This window comes from Erythrolamprus reginae, chromosome 11 (genome assembly GCF_031021105.1).
Source record: "Erythrolamprus reginae isolate rEryReg1 chromosome 11, rEryReg1.hap1, whole genome shotgun sequence".
In the NCBI taxonomy this organism is placed as follows: Eukaryota; Metazoa; Chordata; class Lepidosauria; order Squamata; family Dipsadidae; genus Erythrolamprus; species Erythrolamprus reginae.
This window is the reverse complement of record NC_091960.1, coordinates 28,804,080-28,826,138: the sequence shown is the minus strand read 5'-3', so window position 1 is coordinate 28,826,138 and position 22,059 is coordinate 28,804,080. Positions and strand designations below refer to the sequence as shown.

The 22,059-nt window shown below is 43.6% G+C and overlaps 1 protein-coding gene across 2 annotated transcripts in view; it reads left to right on the top strand.

Annotated features, from left to right (window-relative positions):
* Nucleotides 1-18,817, top strand: part of TFAP2E (transcription factor AP-2 epsilon) — a 122,765-nt gene extending 103,948 nt beyond the window's left edge. For both annotated transcript variants that reach the window (XM_070764844.1, XM_070764843.1), the window contains 3 exons: nucleotides 2,094-2,212; nucleotides 14,913-15,054; nucleotides 18,535-18,817. In XM_070764844.1, coding sequence (XP_070620945.1) covers nucleotides 2,094-2,212; nucleotides 14,913-15,054; nucleotides 18,535-18,817 — 544 coding nt within the window. The remainder of the gene's footprint in view (nucleotides 1-2,093; nucleotides 2,213-14,912; nucleotides 15,055-18,534) is intronic.
* The last annotated feature ends 3,242 nt before the right edge of the window (nucleotides 18,818-22,059 follow it).

The window sequence follows — 22,059 nt, the reverse complement described above, 5'->3', positions numbered from 1 at the left end:
AAAAAGATACACTTGTCAAGAATCATGAGGTACAACACTTAATGATAGTCTGGGTTCATATAAGCAATCAAATCTTATTAGGTACCAGTCCATCTAAATTGTAAGGATACAAGCCACAAAGTCACAGTCATGCAGTCATTTGTGGGACGAGATGGGTGATGAGAGGAACGCGGTGACTCAGTGGATAAGACTCTGAGCTTGTCGATCAGAAAGGTCGGTGGTTCAGCAGTTCGAATCCCTAGTGCTGTGAAATGGAGTGAGCCCCCATTACTTGTCCCAGCTTCTTCCAACCTAGCAATTCGAAAAAAGCATGTAAAAAATGCAAGTAGAAAAATATAGACCACCTTTGGTGGGAAGGTAACAGTGTTCCGTACGTCTTTGATGTTTAGTCATACCTGCTATATGACCATGGATACGTGTTTGGACAGTGCTGGCTCTTCGATGAGCAATGCCCCTTAGAGTTGGGAATGACTAGCATGTAAGTGCGAGGGGAACACCTTTACCTTTACAGTATATAGATAGTTCTAGGACAATGATGGCGAACCTATGGCACGGGTGCCACAAGTGGTATGCGGAGCCATATCTGTTGGCATTTGAGCTGTTGCCCTAGCTCAGCTCCAATATGCATGTGTATGCTGGCCAGCTGATTTTTGGCTTGCACAGAGGCTTTGGGGCATGGTGTTTTTGGCTTCTAGAGAACCTCCAGTGGGGTAGGGGAGGGCATTTTTACCCTCCCCCAGCTCCAGGGAAGCCTTTGGAGCCTGGAGAGGGCGAAACACAAGCCTACTTGGCCCACCAGAAGTTGAGAAACAGTCTGTTTCCTGCCTCCAGAAACCTTTTTTGCACTGGTCATTAAGCGAACCCCATGATCCTTCAGTGGACTCCACAGTCATTTTATGAACGTCAGAATTATGAAATGGATTTGTTTGACTCAGTGGCAGTCGCTTGCTCATGGGACATTGCAAACGGATTTAGGTGGAACTAGATTATCAAGTGCCAAAAAATGTGATCACATTACCACAGGGTAGGGGAGCGCAGTCATTATTATTTATTATTTATTTATTATTTGGATTTGTATGTCGCCCCCCTCCGAGGACTCGGGGCGGCTCACAACATATCAAAGAAAACATAACAATACATCTGAATCCAATTAATGTAATTGAAAAACTTAAATGTTCTAATATAATTAAAAACATTCATTACCGTTCACTCCATGAAACATGCTAAAACACTCATTGGTCAGTGGGGGAAGATCGAATGATAGATAAGTCTTTAAACTTTTTCGGAAGGCAAGGAGGGTGGGGGCAGTGCGAATCTCCGCGGGGAGCTGATTCCAGAGAGCCGGAGCCCCCACCGAGAAGGCTCTTCCCCTAGGTCCGACCAGCCGACATTGTCTGCTTGATGGGACCCTGAGGAGGCCAACTCTGTGGGACCTGACCAGACACTGGGATTTTTGCAGCAGAAGGCAGTAGAAGTCCACAACTGATTTGTAAATAGCTCAGGGGTGGTCCGGGGTAATTTGAATGGCTGCTAAGTGAGTAGTTAAGCAAGGACCATCTGTATGTGGGTTTTTTAATATTCATTTTAATGCATATAAGAAGTTGTTACCAAACTATGAGCCCCTACTGTAATTTAATTGCAAAATTTACAAACAGTTCTATGACTTTTCCTAGAATCATTGAAGAACAGATTTTGGAATTTAAAGGTGATTTGGTTCCTTAGTTGGTTTGCTTTTTAAAAAAAACAACAACAATAATAATAATAATAATAATAATAATAATAATAATAATAATAATAAGACAATTGGACAGGGGACGGAAGGCACTCTAGTGCACTTATACACGCCCCTTACTGACCTCTAAGGAACCTGGAGAGGTCAATCGTGGATAATCTAAGGGAAAAATGTTGGGGGTTAGGGGTTGACACTACTGAGTCAAGTAATGAGTTCCACGCTTCGACAACTCGGTTGCCGAAGTCCTAATTTTTTACAATCAAGTTTGGAGCGGTTAATATTAAGTTTGAATCTGTTGCGTGCTCTTGTGTTGTTGCGATTGAAGCTGAAATTGTTTCATTCTTCTGTTTACTTGTTTCAGGGCCAAATCTAAAAACGGTGGAAGATGTTTAAGAGAAAGGTTGGAGAAGATAGGGTTAAATCTACCCGCTGGAAGGCGCAAAGCAGCAAACGTCACCTTGTTAACGTCCCTGGTGGAAGGTAAGATTATTTGTGTTTGGCCCGACAAGGTGTTCTTTTGGGGTTGTGTAGGGATTCTAAAATGTCCTTATTTTACGTTAAAACCCACCTTGAATGATTTCTCTAACACCCTGGTTGGCTGTCGGATTGAGTGCCTGCCTCCAGCCCTGCGTCACTTGGACTCACCATTTCAAGAATAAATTAAAATTAACATGTTAAACCTTCAATGGAGGCTCTTATCTCTCATTACTCTTCTAGACTTAAAAAAATCTATAAAATACTTACATTGTCAATTATTAAACCTCTAACTAAATCTTCAGATCATATAAATCTTCCCCTATCAGCAAGGGTGAGCTAGTGCCACTCGAAATAGAATACCCTACGAGACTAGACTTTCAATCCTGGGCCTAGAAAGTTTAGAACTAAGACACCTTAAACAAGATCTAAGTATTGCCCACAAGATCATATGCTGCAACGTCCTGCCTACCGGCGACTACTTCAGCTTCAACCACAACAACACAAGAGCACGCAACAGATTTAAACTTAATATTAACCGCTCCAAACTTGACTGCAAAAAATATGACTTCAGTAACCGAGCTGTCGAAGCATGGAACTCATTACCGGACTCCATAGTGTCATCCCCAAACCCCCAACACTTTACCCTTAGATTATCTACGGTTGACCTATCCAGATTCCTAAGAGGTCAGTAAGGGGCGAGTACAAGTGCACTAGAGTGCCTTCCGTCCCCTGTCCTATTGCTCTCCGATATCTCCTATACCTTTCTTCTATTCCTATATCTCTTCTTCTATTCTTTCAGTGATATGTTCTATTACTATATCTTCTTTTCTATTGTTTCTTAGATATATTTTACTATGAGTTTCTCCTCTATAACCTTCATCATGTATTTTACTATGTGTATATAGATATATACCCACTAAAACCCTCATTGTGTATTGGACAAAATAAATAAATAAAATAAAATAAAATAAAATAATAAAATAATAAAATAATAAAATAAAATAAAATGAAATGAAATGAAATGAAATAAAATAAAATAAAATAAAATAAAATAAAATAAAATAAAATAAAATAAAATAAAATAAAATAAAATAAAATAAAATAAAATAAAATAAAATAAAATAAAATAAAATAAAATAAAATAAAATAAAATAAAATAAAATAAAATAAAATAAAATAAAATAACGCAGTGGGGTAGGAAAAATGGAGCTCCATCCTAGAGCACCTAAATTGCACTGAAAGATGTTGAAAGAAAATGCAGGGTGTCCTGTATAAGCCACAGCCACAGTGTGGTAGTAAAAAAATTTCCTTCACTGCCTATGAGTCTCCATTTCATTGACTTTGCACCAGTAGTTATATTCGCTAATTTTGGATAGTGCATATCTAATTTTGGATATATTTGGAGAAGCTGGTAGAGAGAATGATGCAGTGAAAGTGGTATTTCTTGTGAAATGTAGATGGTCCATGAGTTACCTTCACCACTGAGGCCAAAATTTATATCACTAAGTGAGCTTTGCCCGATTTGACCACCTTTTCTTACCACAGTTGTTAGGTGAATCTCTGCAGTGGTTAAGGCAGTGTTTCCCAACCTTGGCAACTGGAAGATTTCTTGGCTTCAACTCCCAGAATTCCCCAGCCAGCGAATGCTGGTTGGGAAACACTGGGTTAAGGTAGCCATTGACTTTGCTTGTCACATCAGGGGTGGGCTCCTCCCTGTTCAGACTGGTTTGCCCGAACCAGTAGCAACCCGCTGGTGACATCACAATGACATCACAGACCCAGTTGAGTTGAGGCCAGTCTGTGGACGCCGCCATCTTTTTTATTTTTTATTTTAAAAATGTGCAGAAGCTGAGTTTCCGGCCCTGTGCTGTGCATGTGGTCGCCATCTTGTTTTGGGCTTTTTATCCCAGATTTTTCACCACTGAGAATATGTGTACACCCATGCGGCACATCCATGCTGCACGGGAGGAAGCACATCAGTAGCAAGGCCAGTTAGAACCCACCCCTGGGTCACATGACCCTGGAACACCGCAACTGTCATAAATAGTTGCCAAGCATCTGAATTTTGACTTTGTGATCAAGGGGAGACTGCAACGGTTGTCAGTGTGAAACACAGCCATAAGTCAGTTGCGCAATGCCTGTAAATACAAGAGCATGATGCTGCTTTCATCCCTGGACAATTCAGTGGCTAAGACACTGAAAGGTCGACAGTTCAGGCCGTTTGAATCCCTAGTACAGTGATGGCGAACTTTTTTTCCCTTGGGTGCCGAAAGAGTGCGGGCACACGCTATCAAACATGCAGAAGTGCCCACACCCGTAATTCAATGCCTGGGGAGGGCAAAAACAGTTTCTCCCACCCCCCAGAGTCTCTCTAGAGGCCAGAAGTGGCCTGTTTCCCAACTTCTGGTGGGCCCATTAGGCTCATGTTTCGCCCTCCCCAGCCTCCAAAGGCTTCCTTGGAGCAGGGGGAGGGTAAAAACAACCTCCCCCATCTCCCTGGAGGCTCTCTGGAAGCCAAAAATTCCCTCCCAGAGCCTCTGTGCGAGCCAAAAATCAGCTGGCTGGCACACACATGCAGGTCAGAGCTGAGCTAGGGCAACAGCTCACGTCCCAGCTGATATGGCTCCACATACCACCTGTGCCATAGGTGTTGTACATACTCTTGATCAGTTGGAGGATGATGAAGATATTGAGGACTCGGATTCAGATAGTGTTTATGAAATAGTGGGGGGCCCGGGGTTACAGGTAGTAGAACAGGTGGGAGGCCAGCCACAGGATGGGGCTATGAGTTCAGGATCTAGCGAGGGAGAATCAGATGCTCGCTGGGTTAATCCTAAATTCAGAAGGGTTCAGAAACGCAGAGAGCAAAGGTCTGGAAGAAGATATTAAGGAGAGGAATGGGTTAAATACTGTAGTGAGGTAATTGGCACGTCAGGGGGCTAGTGGAGAAGAAGGGTGGAGTTTCAACGTTGCCGTAAGAAATATGGAGGGGTGTTTTCGCCACGCTAAAGTAAGCCAATGTATTTTGTATTGTATTTAGTCAGAGTGGCTGTTTTTATAGCTATGTAGTTAGGAAATAAATCTTGTCTAAGTTAAGCAGGAAAAAGAATGTGAGGAATGCGGCTAAAAGAGAGATAACGGACTGATTGATGTCGGAAATGTGTTGAAGTACAAGAGAGCAGAGAAATAAATGGAATTGCTTTATTCATGAAATGATGCCTTTAATGAGAGTTATTTGTAATTACTAAACTTCTACCAGAAACCAGAACAGTAGGTGCCATAGGTTCGCCATCACTGCCCTAGTATTAGGTCTCCTGCGTGAGTGTGTGTGGGAGGGTTGGACTAGATGACCTCCAAGGTTCCTTCCCACTCTTGTTACCGTTAAGCTGTTTTCTTCCTGGAAAAAAGCCAATGTCCTTGGACTGGATTGACCAGAGGGGGGAAGAAAAAGGCTGCAGGATTTCTCCACTTGCCACAACTCCCGTCAGAGGAGTTTGCCACCTGCAAAGCTTCGTTGTGAAACGCCCACGATGTGGAGGAAGGTCCATCCTCGGCCTTTGGGACGGTCTCGGCTCTGCGGTCTATTGTGACGGAAAGGGCAGCTGCCACAGGAGGACAGAAGGAAGCCCCTCGGCCTTTGTTGGAGGAAACGGGGTGTTGCGGGGAGGATGCTCCTGAATGGTTTATTTCCATGAGAAGAGGAGGAGCAGAAGCAAGGGGAGGGCAGGGAAACAAGCATTTGGGGCTCAGCCCAGACAGCTGGGAACTGTCATTGACTGCTGATCGGGGGGCGGGGGTCACTGGAAATGACAGATGACAGCTTGTTTGCCCAAGGACAATAAACGTGGCCCTTTTCCTTTGAATAATTTTTTTTCTTTGCACCAGAGGGCAAGAAAAGAAGGAATGGGTGGAAGATCGTTGCAAGGAGATTCAACCAGGTGGGGGTTCCCACTTACCACCGTTACTGGTGCTGATGTGTGCACAGCTTCGGGCAACTGGTGGGTGCGCGTGTACACTCAGGGGGTGTGCGCACATGTTGGAACAGAATTTGGCCTCTGCGCGTGTACAGGAAGAAAATCATACAAAAATTGCCAAAATCTCACACATGGGCTTGTCCTCTCCTGAGATTTTGCTTCATCCGCATGCGCAGAAGCCAAATTTATTTATTTATGTATTTATTTATTTATTTATTTATTTATTTAGTTAGTTAGTTAGTTAGTTAGTTAGTTAGTTAGTTAGTTAGTTAGTTAGTCTAATACACAATGAGGGTTTTAGTGGGTATATATCTATATACACATAGGAAAATACATGATGAAGGTTATAGAGGAGATATTCATATTAAAATATATCTAAGAAATAATAGAAAAGAAGGTATAGTAATAGAACATATCAATGAAAGAATAGAAGAAGAGATATAGGAATAGAGGAAAGGTATAGGAGATATAGGAGAGCAATAGGACAGGGGACGGAAGGCACTCTAGTGCACTTGTACTCGCCCCTTACTGACCTCTTAGGAATCTGGATAGGTCAACCGTGGATAATCTAAGAGTAAAGTGTTGGGGGTTTGAGGATGACACTATGGAGTCCGGTAATGAGTTCCACGCTTCGACAACTCGGTTACTGAAGTCATATTTTTTACAGTCAAGTTTGGAGCGGTTAATATTAAGTTTAAATCTGTTGTGTGCTCTTGTGTTGTTGTGGTTGAAGCTGAAGTAGTCGCCGACAGGCAGGACGTTGCAGCATATGATCTTGTGGGCAATACTTAGATCTTGTTTAAGGCGTCTTAGTTCTAAACTTTCTAGGCCCAGGATTGAAAGTCTAGTCTCGCTCACACCCATCTGCCCGTCCCCCGGTCCCACGGGGGTGGGCGCACAGCTCCATTTCCACTACCAATGCGCCATCGCCCACCGTCCAGGTAGGGACCCAATCCTGGATTCAACCTAGAAATAAGGATAATTTATCTGACCGGGAGAAAAATCAACCGATGGAACAGAAGTTGCCTTCGGAAGTTGTGGGAGCTTCAACACTGGAAGCTTTCAAGAAGAGATTGGACTGCCATTTCTTTCTTTCTTTCTTTCTTTCTTTTTTCATTCTTTCTTCCTTCTTTCTTTCTTTCTTCCTTCTTTCTTCCTTCTTTCTTTCTTTCTTTTTCTTTCTTTCTTTATTCCTTCTTTCTTTCTTTCTTCTTTCATTCTTTTTCTTTCTTCTTTCTTTCTTTCTTCTTTCTTTCTTTATTCCTTCTTTCTTTCTTTCTTCTTTCATTCTTTTTCTTTCTTCTTCCTTCCTTTCTTTCTTTCTTCTTTCTTTCTTTATTCCTTCTTTCTTTCTTTCTTTCTTTCTTCTTTCTTTCTTTCTTTCTTCCTTCTTTCTTTCTTTCTTTTTCTTTCTTTCTTTCTTTCTTCTTTCATTCTTTCTTTCTTTTTCTTTCTTTCTTCTTTCATTCTTTTTCTTTCTTCTTTCTTTCTTTCTTTCTTTCTTCTTTCTTTCTTTATTCCTTCTTTCTTTCTTTCTTTCTTTTTCTTTCTTTCTTTCTTCTTTCTTTCATTCTTTCTTTCTTTCTTCTTTCTTTCTTCTTTCTTTTATTAGATTTGTATACCGCCCATCTCCGTAGACTCGGGGCGGCTCACAGCAATAATAAAAACAATGTACAACAAATCTAATATTTAAAAATATCTAAAAACCCCTTATTTAAAAAGCAAGACATACACACAAACATACCATGCATAAACTATATAGGCCTGAGGGACATGTCTCCATTCCCCCATGCCTGACGACAGAGATGGGTTTTAAGGAGTTTACGAAAGGCAAGGAGGGTGGGGGCAATTCTGATCTCTGGGGGGAGCTGGTTCCAGAGGGTCGGGGCCGCCACAGAGAAGGCTCTTCCCCTGGGTCCCGCCAGATGACATTGTTTAGTCGACAGGACCCGGAGAAGGCCAACTCTATGGGACCTAACTGGTCGCTGGGATTCGTGCGGCAGAAGGCTGTCTCGGAGATATTCTGGCCCGATGCCATGAAGGGCTTTATTTATCAGAAATGGTGTAGAATCTCCTGCTTGAACGGGAGGATTGGACTAGATGACCTACAAGGTCCCTTCCAACTCTGTTGTTGTTATTGTTGTTATTATTAAGTGGTTTACAGAATCAGTCATTTGCCCCCAACAATCTGTGTCCTCATTTTACTGACCAGGGAAGGATGGAAGGCTGAGTCAACCTTGAGCCTGGGGAGATTCGATCTGCCAAACTGCAGAATAATAATAATAATAATAATAATAATAATAATAATAATAATAATAATAATAATTTATTAGATTTGTATGCCGCCCCTCTCTGAAGGCTTGGGGCAGCTCACAACAATAATAAAAACAATATTATAGCAAAACAAATCTAATATTAAAAAGAAGCATATAAAACCCTATCATATTTAAAAACCAAACAACACATACATACCAAACATAAAATATAAAAAGCCTGGGGGAAAGGTGTCTCAACTCCTCCATGCCTGGCGGTATAGATGGGTCTTGAGTAGTTTATGAAAGACAAGGAGGGTAGGGGCAGTTCTAATCTCCGGGGGGAGTTGATTCCAGAGGGCCGGGGCCGCCACAAAGAAGGCTCTTCCCCTGGGGCCCACCAAACAACATTGTTTAGTCGACAGGACCCGGAGAAGGCCAACTCTGTGGGACCTTATCGGTCGCTGGGATTTGTGCGGTAGCAGGCAGTTCCGGAGGTACTCTGGTCCAATGCCATGTAGGGCTTTAAAGGTCATAACCAACACTTTGAATTACTTTGAAGTAGCTTGCAGTGCTGCACTCTAACCATTGTGCCACCGAGGCTCTTAAAAGGGCATAGGACCATGATGGTGAACCTATGGCACTTGTATGACATGTCTGGTATGTGCGCAGTGGATCAAATACTTCAGAAGAGAAGGATTTAGGGGTAATGATTTCTGACAGTCTCAAAATGGGTGAACAGTGCAGTCAGGCGGTAGGGAAAGCAAGTAGGATGCTTGGCTGCATAGCTAGAGGTATAACAAGCAGGAAGAGGGAGATTATGATCCCGCTATATAGAATGCTGGTGAGACCACATTTGGAGTACTGTGTTCAGTTCTGGAGACCTCACCTACAAAAAGATATTGACAAAATTGAACGGGTCCAAAGACGGGCAACAAGAATGGTGGAAGGTCTTAAGCATAAAACGTATCAGGAAAGACTTCATGAACTCCATCTGTATAGTCTGGAGGACAGAAGGAAAAGGGGGGACATGATCGAAACATTTAAATATATTAAAGGGTTAAATAAGGTTCAGGAGAGAAGTGTTTTTAATAGGAAAGTGAACACAAGAACAAGGGGACACAATCTGAAGTTAGTTGGGGGAAAGATCAAAAGCAACATGAGAAAATATTATTTTACTGAAAGAGTAGTAGATCCTTGGAACAAACTTCCAGCAGATGTGGTTGGTAAATCCACAGTAACTGAATTTAAACATGCCAGGGATAAACATATATCCATCCTAAGATAAAATACAGAAAATAGTATAAGGGCAGACTCGATGGACCATGAGGTCTTTTTCTGCCGTCAGTCTTCTATGTTTCTATGTTTCTATGAATGCATGTGCAAGGTGCATTCGTGCATGTGCTTTGGACACTTGGTCCAGAAAAGGTTAGCCATCACTGGCATAGGACATTTTCCGCAGGACTCATGCATGGGCCCCTGTCCTGGCTTAGGGTAGTGGGTGACATCTGCTACTTGCTGTTATGCGCAGGGTGTGGGTGTGGGAGGGGGGCTCAGCCTGTCCACAATGTCTTTGCTCAGACGCCCCCGACCTCCTCGAGGCAACTGCAGTCAGGAGGGGGGATCCATCATTCTGTGGAAAGGCCCCTGCCTTGGCGAAATTGATCCAGCTCCAGGCGCCGCTGTGGACGTAATCGGAACGGATGGGCAATCGATCACAGCCAGCTCCCGAACTCAGGTTAAGCAGACAGAGCTAATACATCTTCCCTCCCCCTTGCTGTGCTTCGGGTTAAGCCATCCATCCCATAATGCTTTAACCTACTTGCTGGCTTCTCTCCATGCAAGGCCTGGACCTCTCGTCGGTCCTTCCGAGCAGAATCAGATGTCAGGGCCGGGCACAAATCCTACAAGGTGCTAGCTCTCATGGTTAAACCGGCTGATGACTATCAAGCTTGTAAGAAAGGCAGCCGATATAAGAGGTTGGCCAGAGGTCTGGGGAGACGGGTTTAGGTTTAGGTTTGGTTTAGGTTTATTGGATTTATATGCCGCCCCTCTCCACAAACTCGGGGCGGCTCACAACAATAATAAAAAACAGTACAGTACACAATACCAAATCCAATGCCCACCCATCTAGTTACAATTTAAAATTAATAATCTCATAAAAAACAGTATATATAAAAAACAGGCACACAGTCAATCAATCAACAAAACAACATGGGCAAGGGGGAGGTGTTTTAGTTCCCCCATGCCTGACGGCAAAGGTGGGTCTTAAGGAGTTTACGAAAGGCAGGGAGGGTGGGGGCAATCCTAATCTCAGGGGGGAGCTGGTTCCAGAGGGTCGGGGCCCCCACAGAGAAGGCTCTTCCCCTGGGTCCCGCCAGACGACATTGTTTAGTCGACGGGACCCGGAGAAGGCCAACTCTGTGGGACCTAACCGGTCGCTGGGATTCGTGCGGCAGGAGGCGGTCCCGAAGATATTCTGGTCCAGTTCCATGAAGGGCTTTATAGATCATAACCAACACTTTGAATTGTGACCGGAAACTGATCGGCAGCCAATGCAGACTGCGGAGTGTTGGAGTGATATGGGCATACTTGGAGAAGCCCATAATTGCTCTCGCAGCTGCATTCTGCACGGTTCAAGTTCAACCACACAAGGAAAGCCCCCTTGGAAGCATCATTCTATTCAGTCCAGCCTATCTTACAAGGATAAAATGGGAATGGGAATACTCCATGCTATGGGTTCTCTACTTTTTCTTCTCCATGGACCTTCGTTAAATCATTTATCTTATCAATTATTCTTTTAATAATTTATCTGGCTCCTCCCTCCACGGGGCATAATTTGAAGAGATGCATCCCATCAACTCCTGACAACTTGCTCTGCTTTTTAGAATGATGAGCTATTATTATTATTATTATTATTATTATTATTATTATTATTATTATTATTTATTAGATTTGTATGCCGCCCCTCTCCGCTATGTTTATGCAACACATTTTATCCAAGATGACAATAGTAATAATAATAATAATAATAATAATAATAATAATAATAATAATAATAATTATTAGATTTGTATGCCTCCCCTCTCCGAAGAATCAGAAAGCTATGTTGACATGGAAAATGGTAGCAGTAGCATCACATTTGTTTACTAATTTACCTGGTTCTCTAATTTAATCTAATTAAATTTGTTTATCTAGCCACCTGGAGTTGCCTTGGCAAGATGGGCAGCATACAACTCTAATAATAAATTAATATGTAATAACTTATATAACCTGCTTAATCCCAGCGGCCGGTTAGGTCCCACACAGTTGGCCTTCTCCGGGTCCTGTCGACTAAACAATGTCGGATGGCGGGACCCAGGGGAAGAGCCTTCTCTGTGGCAGCCCCAACCCTCTGGAACCAGCTCCCCCCAGAGGTTAGGATTGCCCCCACCCTCCTTGCCTTTCGTAAACTTCTTAAAACCCACCTCTGCCATCAGGCACGGGGGAACTGAGACATCTCCCCTTGCCTATGTAGTTTTATGTATGGTATGTTTGTGTGTATGCTTTTTAAATAATGGGGCTTTTAGACTTTTTAATGTAAATTGTTATTTTAGACTTTTAATATTAGATTTGTTATTGTATATTGTTTTATCACTGCTGTGAGCCGCCCCGAGTCTGCGGAGAGGGGCGGCATACAAATCTAATAAATAATAATAATAATAATTCCTGACAGTGACTTTGGGCAGTACACACCATTAAAACACAAAGCTAAACAGCCAACCTGCAAAAAACCAGTTTAAAAAAGTTTTTAATGATATTCATCCAGGCTAACCAATGTTAGTTTCTTCTACATTTAACCAAGTTGGTTAAAGCCGCAGCAGCTGTTATCAACTGAGTTAATATAAACCTGGGTTAGCCTTTTTGTGACTGAGTGGGTTGGGTCACTGCAGCTCGACGTTGCCTTGGCCAGATGGACGCTTACAGAAGGGGAGGGAATGACAAGATGTGAGTTGTGTTGTAAATTCCCCGCTCCTTTTGTGCTCGCCTTGTGACATAACAGGCAAGACTTGGGTCATGACATCTTGACATGCCTCCTATTCAAGGGTTCCTTTTAGTGCAGACTCCAACTGAGTGGTGGGTTTCAAATTATTTTACTACCAGTTCTGTGGGTGTGCCTTGGTGGGCATGGTGTGGTGGGTGGGCATGGCAGGGGAAAGATACTGCAAAATTTATCTATTTATTTATTAGATTTCTATGCCACCATTCTCAACCGACCCAGGGCAGCTTACAACAAAAATAAATGCAAACACAAAGGGTGTAAGAAATCTAATATTAAAAAATTCTAAAACTCCATTTTCCTAAGGGAAAATCTCAATTCCTTCCCCACTCCAGGGAAAGGATATTGCAAAATCCCCATTCCCTCCTGATCAGCTGGGACTTGGGAAGCAGAGAATAGATGGGGATGGGGCCAGTCATAAGAACATAAGAACCTAAGAAGAGCCATGCTGAATCAAGTCAAAGCCCATTGAGTCCAGCATTCTGTGTCACATAGTGGCTCACCAATTGTACATGGGGATCTTGAGCAGAAAGAGAAGGCAAAACCTTCCATTTCCCTTGACCCCCAACAAATGGTACTCAAGGGAATCCTGCCTGCCTCAACCAACATAGAGGAGGCACATGGACATCCATTTCAATAACCACCGATACACCTGGCATCCATGAATCTGTCTAATCCTGCCTTGAAGCTATCAAGGATGACAGCTGTCATGACCTCTTCTGGAAGTGAATTCCATAAACCAACGACCCTCTGGGTGAAGAAATATTTCCCTTTATTTGTCCTCACTTTCTTATCTATGAGCTTTAGGGAGGACCCCCTCGTCCTAGGATTGTGTGATAGAGAAAAGAATTTTTCTCTATCCACCTTTTCTATCCCATGCATGATTTTATACACTTTGATCAAGTCACCCCTTAAACGCCGTCTTTCAAGGCTGAAGAGACCAAGGCGTTGCAACCTGGTTTCACAGATGTGGTATTTACCGGTTCTCCAAATTACTCAAAATTTCCTCTACCGGTTCTCCAGAACTGGTCAGAACCTGCTGAATCCCACCTCTGCTCCAACCCTTCCAGATCTCACTGTACTGGGTGATGCAGTGAGATGCCATAGTGGCAGTTTACAAAACCTTGTTGACTCCTCTCACACTTGAGCCTAAGATGCTGATGATATACAATTGATCTAATTGATCGGTTCAAATGCAGAAAAGAATTACAGGTACTCCTTGATTTATAACCATCCATTTAACTGAGTTGTTCGAAGTGTGGAGCAACTTTAGAAGGTGAGAGTGCTCCATCACTGGGGGCCTTTTAAGGAGAGACTGGACAGCCATTTGTCTCTTCCAACTCTGTTACTCTGTTTCAGGCTTACAGTATGTCTCTTGCACCGCGCCCAATTTGGATGCTTGGCAACTGGCAGGTATTCATGACGGTTGCAGTGTCCGTGGATCACATGATTTTTGCTACCTTCTGACCAGGGACTGATTCCCATTACTGCCGCTACCGGTACACTGTGCATGTGGCTTCACTTCTCCTGCATGTGTGCACATGCGCCCCAGCGTGGTTTTGCTTCTGTGCATGTGCAGGAAACAAAATCTTACAAAGGGATGCGCATGCACATGAGATTTTGGTTTAAAAAATTGTTTCCGCACATACGCAGAAGCAAAAATATGCTGGGACTTGCACGCATGCACTCAGGAGAACAGAAGCTGTGTGCACAACTCAATGTTCACTACTGGTGCGCCATCCTCAATTATACTGGTAGCAACCCGCTACTGCTTCTGACGAACAAAGTCAATGAGGGAGCCGGATTCACTTAATGACCCTGTTACTAACGTAAAAGCTACAGTGATTCGCTCAACCACTGTGGCAGGAAAGGTCATAAAATAAGGCAAAAACTCCCTTAGAAATGCAAATTTTTGCCGTACATTGAGGCTACCTGTATTATGGCACTGGACCAGAATACCTCCGGAACCGCCTTCTACCGCACGAATCCCAGTGGCCAATAAGGTCCCACAGAGTTGGCCTTCTCCGGGTCCCGTTGACCAAACAATGTCGTTTGGTGGGCCCCAAGGGAAGAGCCTTCTCTGTGGCGGCCCCGGCCCTCTGGAATCAACTTCCCCCGGAGATTAGAACGGCCCCCACCCTCCTTGTCTTTCGCAAGTTACTTAAGACCCACCTATATCGTCAGGCATGGGGGAACTAAGATATCTCCCCCAGGCTTATTATATTTCATGTTTGATGTCTATGTGCTGTATGGTTTTTTAATTGTTGAGGTTTTTATATATTTTATTATTAGATTTGTTCCATTGTTATACTGTTTTTATTACGGTTGTGAGCCGCCCCGAGTCTTCGGAGAGGGGCGGCATACAAATCTAATCAATTGAATTGAATTGAATTATCCCAGCTAGATCTTCCTTCTTATGGGTGCTGTAATTTTCGCAGGGGAAGCTGTTCATCTCGCTCGAGACTTCGGTTACGTGTGCGAAACAGAGTTCCCAGCCAAAGCGGCAGCGGAATATCTCTGCCGCCAGCATTCGGATCCCAGCGAGCTCCACGCCCGGAAAAACATGCTTCTAGCAACCAAGTAAGTGATAGGATCCCACCTGTGGTGGAAGACAAGCTATCATCAAAGTCAGCTTGAAGGACAATGCACACACATATATATATATTTTTGCAATTATGCATTATGACCGTGCAGAAAGTCAAATCAGTGTTAACAGAAACCTATATTATTTCTCACCGTGGGGGGAAAAATGGATGGGAAAAAGTAAATTTGGGGGGGAATTTTAAATGAAGATGGTTTTATTCAGTCCTGTTTCCCTTTGGGAAATCACTTTTGGGTTTTTTTCATAAGCAAAATAGAAAAAGAAAAGAAATATAGACTTCAGTTTGAAGATTGAATAATTGTGTAATTATAGAAATGGTTTATAGCAGAAGACTTCAAACGGGGCAACTTTAAGACTTGTGGACTTCAACTTCCAGAATCCTCCAGCCACCTATGCTGGCTGATGAATTCTGAGAGTTAAGGTCCACAAGTCTTAAAGTTGCCAAGTTTGGGGACCCCTGGTTTATAGTAACTAAATGTAATGCAAAAAGTTGCATTTGTTACTAATTCCCTACACTGTGCTGGAAAGAGTCAGATGTCAATGCTTCCTCTCCACACACTTCTTTATTTCTTTCATCCTTCACCCCCTTTTTATTTTTATTTATAAATTTACATTTATAAAACAGCTTCATAAAATATTGGGTATACCATAGAAGGGTAGGAGTAGTTGCAGGTGGCAAATTATAAATTGTTCTGTCGAGCTCTCTTGTAGAATCCTCCCGAAAATGCACAGATACAATTTCAGACACACACACGTTTGAAAATTCAAAACCATGTTCTTTATACCGAAAATGCAAATAAACTGAGCACTCTTTTTGTATAGCAAAGAGCACTTGTCTCCAAACTGGTAATTGGTACAAGTCCCTTATCAGTTCTGTGATACTTAGCTTGCAGCTGTGAGGCAATGCACAGTCCTTTTTCTTTCACAAAGTGAAACACACTTTGCTCTGGGTTAGTTTCAAAGCGGGGAAAAATCAGCACACAAAGATCAAAGTCAGCAAAGCAGTCATGAAACACAACGATCAGATAATCCTCCACAATGGCCAAACCCACAGGCTGCTATTTATAGCAGCCTCACTAATTACCACAGCCCCACCCAAACACAGGTGGCCTCATTTTCTTTGATAATAATCTCTCAGTTGTTGTTGCCTATGCATCGCTCTCCGCATGCGTGGCTGTTTCATTAACTCTTGTTCTGAATCCCAGGAGGAGAGAGATAATTGATCTCCTTCTGAGCTGTCTGCCACACTCTCCTCCTCCCTGTCACTCATGTCTTCTTGGTCAGAGGAGCCTTCATCAGCAGATTCCACCGGGGGCAAAACAGGCCTGCAGCATGTGGATGTCTCCCCCACATCCACATTCCTTGGGGCAGGAGCTGGGCCAGAGCTAACCACAACAATAAATATACAAACTTATCCATTGCATTGATCATTAAAAATATAATGGAGTATTACACCATAGGTGGGGTATACTATAGGTGGAGTACTACTATAAGTACTCCACCTATAGTACAACCACGTGGAGAAGAAATATTGGATGCAGCTGTTCAAAGAGAGATAGAGTTTAGCATTAAGGAGAAATTTTATGTCAGTGGAAACAATTAATCGGCTTGCCTCCAATGTGGGTTCTCCATCCCTGGAGGTTTTTAAGAAGAGATTGGACAGTCACTTGTCTGAAATGGTATAGGACCGTGATGGCGAACCTATGGCGTGTATGCCAAAGGTGGCATGAGGAGCCATATCGAAAGGCACGTGAAATTTTTCCCTATGTTAGCTGCAGGGAAAGGCCGTTTTGCTTCCCCTGAAGCCCTGGAGGCAAAAAACCCTGCCCAATGGACAAACTGGAAGTTTGGAAAAACTCACTTCTGGTTTGCCATTGTGCTATTTTTTGCGCTCTGGAGGATTCAGGGAAGCTTCCTGAAGCCCCGGAGTGCAAAAAACAGCACAATAACAAACCGGATGTGCTTTTCCTGAACTTCCAGTTTCCTCCCTTTTCCTTCCTTCCTTCATTCCCTCCCTTTCTCTCCTCCCTTCCTTGCTCCACGGCTTGAAACTTGAAAACTTCACAAAAAAAAGATGGCAGCACTGACGGACCAACACCGACAGAACTGGGTTCGGAAGTTTGGAAAAAGCACTTCCGGTTTGCTGTTGTGCTTTTCTTTTGTACTCCGGAGGGTTCAGGGGAAATTCCTGAAGCCCTGGAAGGCAAAAAAAAGCCTGCCCAAGGGACAAACAGGAAGTTTGGAAAAACGTACTTCCGGTTTGCCATTGTGCTATTTTTTTTGCACTCCAGAGGGTTCAGGAAAGCCCTGGAGTGCAAAAAATAGCACAATGGGCAAATCGGAAATGTGTTTTCCGAACTTCCAGTGTGCCCATTGTGCTGTTTTTTGCACTCCAGGGCTTCAGAAAGTTTCCCTGAACCCTCCAGAGTACAAAAAAAAAGCACAACAGCAAACCAGAAGTGCTTTTTCCGAACTTCCAGTTTCTCTATTTGGGAGGGGTTTTTTTAACGTCCCAGGCTTCAGTGAGCCCTGTATGCAGGCGCAGAGATGAGGGGGGATTGTGTGCAATGTGTGGAGGCAGCGCACGGTGTTCTGTCGGGCTCTCTGGTAGAATCATCCCAAAAATTCACAGGTACAAATTTCAGACACCCATGTTTGAAAATTCAAAACAATGTTCTTTATAATGAAAATTCACTTAAACCAAGCCCTCTTTTGATATAGCAAAGAGCACTCGTCTCCAAACAAACTGGTAATTTGTACAAGTCCCTTCTCAGTTCTGTGATACTTAGCTTGCAGCTGTGAGGCAATTCACAGTCCTTCTTCTTTCTTGCTTTGGTTTAGTTTCAAAGCAGGGAAAAATCAGCACACAAAGTCAAAGTCAGTAAAGCAGTCACGAAACACAACGATCAGATAATCCTCCACAATGGCCAAACCCACAGGTTGCTATTTATAGCAGCCTAACTAATGACCACAGCCCCACCCAACCACAGGTGGCCTCATTTTCGTTGATAATAATCTCTCAGTTGTTGTTGCCTATGCACCACTCTCCCCATGCGTGGCTGTATCATTAACTCTTGTTCTGAATCCAAGGAGGAGCTAGATAATTGAACTCCTTCTGAGCTGTCTGCCACGCTCTCCTCCTCCCTGTCACTCATGTCTTCTTGGTCAGAAGAGCCTTCATCAGCAGATTCCACTGGGGGCAAAACAGGCCTGCAGCATGTGGATGTCTCCCCCACGTCCACAGTCCTTGGGGCAGGAGCTGGGCCAGAGTGAACCACAACACACGGGGGTGCACATGCATAGGGGGAGGAAAGGGGTGTGGGCACATACAGACATGCTAGCACACCCACACATCCCCTTTTGGCAGGTGAACCAAAAAAGGTTCACCACCGAAGACCTCCAAGGTCCCTTCCAAACGCTCTTCTGATTTCTCATTCATTCCCCTTTTTCTCGCCCAGGCAAATCTGCAAAGAGTTTGCTGATATGATGGCTCAGGATCGCTCCCCTCTGGGAAACAGCCGCCCAACGCTCATCTTGGACCCTGGCGTTCAAAGCTGCTTGACGCACTTCAGTTTGATCACCCACGGCTTTGGAGGGCCGGCGATCTGCGCGGCTCTCACCGCGTTCCAGAACTACTTGGTGGAGTCCCTCAAAGGGCTTGACAAAATGTTCATGAACAGCAACAGTCACTCGGTTGGCGACTCCAAAACCTCAGAAAAGGATGTGAAGCATCGGAAATGACCCCTTCTGCAGGCAGCGACGCACCACGGCTCCCCCGTCGGAGGGTCCCTTCCTGTTTCCAGGACGTGAGAGACCGGAAGGTTCTTCCACACTCTTGGAAGTGTTGCCGGGGCAGGATTGGGAACATGATCAACCCTCCTCTCTCCTGCCAGGGTTTTCCAAACTGTGTGACGGATGCATTCTTTGAACCCAAGTCAATGAAAAAAAGAGCAGATTGAAGAAGAAGGAGACAGGGCCGAGCCAACCTCAGCACGAGAAGAAATTAGTTAGTGGTTTGGATTGACACACGTCTGATTTTTCCATGGGAGTGACTGGAAGCCTGGTTCTATGTGCAATTATGTTGATTTTTTATGGCTTCCTTTGGAAACGTTTGTGCTCAGAAAAAACTGTTTGGGAGGTTCCAAGTAGCATTGCCAAGGAGAAAAGTTATTCAGGTAGAATCTAAAGGGGGTCTTTTCAGAATCAAGGCCTGCTTAGAGTCAAAGAGTACTGGATTTTTTTTGGACTCCTGCAACTGGCCTGGGCATCTGCACCAGAGGGAGACCTCTCCATCAGCACTTCTTTTATTAATCATGATTTTACAAATCACCGATCCTAAAGTTTAAAAATGGTTTTGCTACAGCCACATGGCAGAAAGAAAAAACCAGCAACAACACCATCCCAGTGATACAACCTTGGAAAATGTTGTACAACACTGTTTACCAATTTTGGGGGTCTGGTTAGACCTCATGGTAGAGGTGCTGATAGGGCCATCTTGGTATCCCTCACCCCCAGGGGTGAAATTCAACTGCCTTGACCCGGCTGAGGACAGGCGGTAGGGTTGATTCAAATTGGTTTTGCAGAGCTGGTAAAAAACGTCCCTGGTTGGCCCCGCCCACACCCGCCCTTGTCTATTTTATTGGCCACACAGAAACTCCCATTAACCCCGAGGTTACGAGGATGCTGGAACATGTAGTTTAATAACAAATGGGAAAGCACCAGGTTGGGGGAAGCAAGTAAACAGATCAGGGGTGAAATTCAAAAAGAAGATAGACCAATTATTATACACAAAACCATAAAAGAGGTTCAGAAAGACTTACGTAAGAGCAATACGTCTTATGGAAGCATTTGTGTTACCTCTTATTGTTCTGTGTATAATACCGTATTTTTTGGAGTATAAGACACACCAGAGTATAAGAGGCACCTTAGTTTTAGGGGAGGAAAATAGGGAATCTGTGTACCAGGTATTCATCTGACTAGTGTCCTTAGCCAGAGCATTATTTTATCCCCTGGTTAGGACTTTAAAAAAAACTTTATTCAAAGAGAGTAACAATAAAAGAGCTTGTAAGCCAGTAAGAGCTGGGAATATCATTAGCACCTGGAAAGAAACATTTGGAGCAAATAGAGCAATGGAAAAAAACCTGCAAAATCTTACAGCTTGGAAAACATTCTTTGCAGGGAGTAACAATGAATGAGCTTGCAAGCCAGTAAGAGCTGGGAATATCATTAGCACCTGGAAAGAAACATTTGGAACAAATAGAGCAATGGAAAAAAACCTGCAAAATCTTACAGCTTGGAAAACATTCTTTGCAGGGAGTAACAATAAAAGAGCTTGTAAGCCAGTAAGAGCTGGGAATATCATTAGCACCTGGAAAGAAACATTTGGAACAAATAGAGCAATGGAAAAAAACCTGCAAAATCTTACATCTTGGAAAAAATTCTTTGCAGAGAGTAACAATGAATGAGCTTGCAAGCCAGTAAGAGCTGGGGACATTGTTAGCACCTGATTACGTCTGGAAAGAAACTTATTCGGAGCAAGTTTAGATCAATGAAAAACACCCTGCAAAGACTTAGGGCTTGGAAAACATTCTTCGCAGAGAGAAATAATGAAAGAGCCTGCAAGGTAAGAGCTGGGAAGATTGTTAGCAGCTAGTTAGGGCTGGGGGGGGGACCTACATTCAGAATACTCAGAGTATTCAGACGCACCCAAATTATCAGCCTCTTTTAGGGAGGAAAAAGGTGCGTCTTATACTCCGAAAAATACGATAATTGGTGCATCTTATTTTTGTAGGTCATTAGGGCAAAGAAGTGATGTCAACTTGGCCACGCCCACCAGGCAGGGGTTCCTCATCACCGCCACTACTAGTGAGGTTGTACGTGCAGTCCGGGTGACCGACGGGTGAGCACAGGCGTCAACACAAGATTTGGCTTCTGCGCATGAACATGAAACCAATTCTCATGCGAGGACACATGGGTGAGATTTTGCCGGTTTTGGGTGGTTTTGTTGCTGCACAGAAGCAAAAAAGGCCAAAAATTGGTGAAATCTCCTGCACACGAGGGTCCTTGCGCGGGAATTGTCTTCCTGTGCATGCACAGAAGCCAAACCTCATGCGGGTAAACCCGCCTGCCCACCAATTATCCGGAGCTGTGCGTACAGCTCCATTTTCACTACCGGTGAGATGGCGTCAAGCCCAGTGGTAGGAACCCAATGCTGATGCCCACCCACCCAGTCACATGATCACCAAGCCACGCCCACCAAGCCACGCCTATTGAGTTGGCAAGGGAAAAAATTGAATTTCACCCCTGCCCCACCCAAACACTAAAGGGGAGAATATCCCTGCTCTTACATCATTTCAGCTTCTCTGGACTGAAAATGAGAGGGGTAGGTCCAAGGCAGCCTCCCATCCCAAGTTCTGAAACATTCGTCCGTGCTATTAATATTAAATAATAGAATAATAAATTAATAATAATTGATTTGAAGCACAAGACCAGCCCTTGAAGGAGAGGCCAAATGGGAACTATAATGAAATCTGTATATATTTATTTATGTGTAATTAAATTTTAAACAAAGGTTTTAACATGTCCAGTGTGCATTATTTAAAATGATTTTAAGTTGGGATTTCTAATGGTTCCCCCCCCCCCTTTCCTTATTATGAAAAATAAAGTCAGTCCTTGCAATTTTGGGGAATAAGGTTTTGGAAGGCACAACAGGGTAGCACAGATCACAGTTCGCAATGCAAATAAATTAAGAGACGTTTTCAACACACCTTCTGCCTTCTGTACTTCCTGTGGTTTCTCTGGAAAAGCTGCAATAGATGTATGAATTCCACCCAACAAAAATGTCACCGCTGTTATCTGAATAAAATCTCTTTTTATTGACCACCTTCTCCAGATCTGTATTTTTGTTAGGGCAGTAAAGGGCGCGAGCGGAGGGGAGTCATTTCGGCTTCCGCCTAAACTTTTCAGCCCATTCTAAGGCTTGC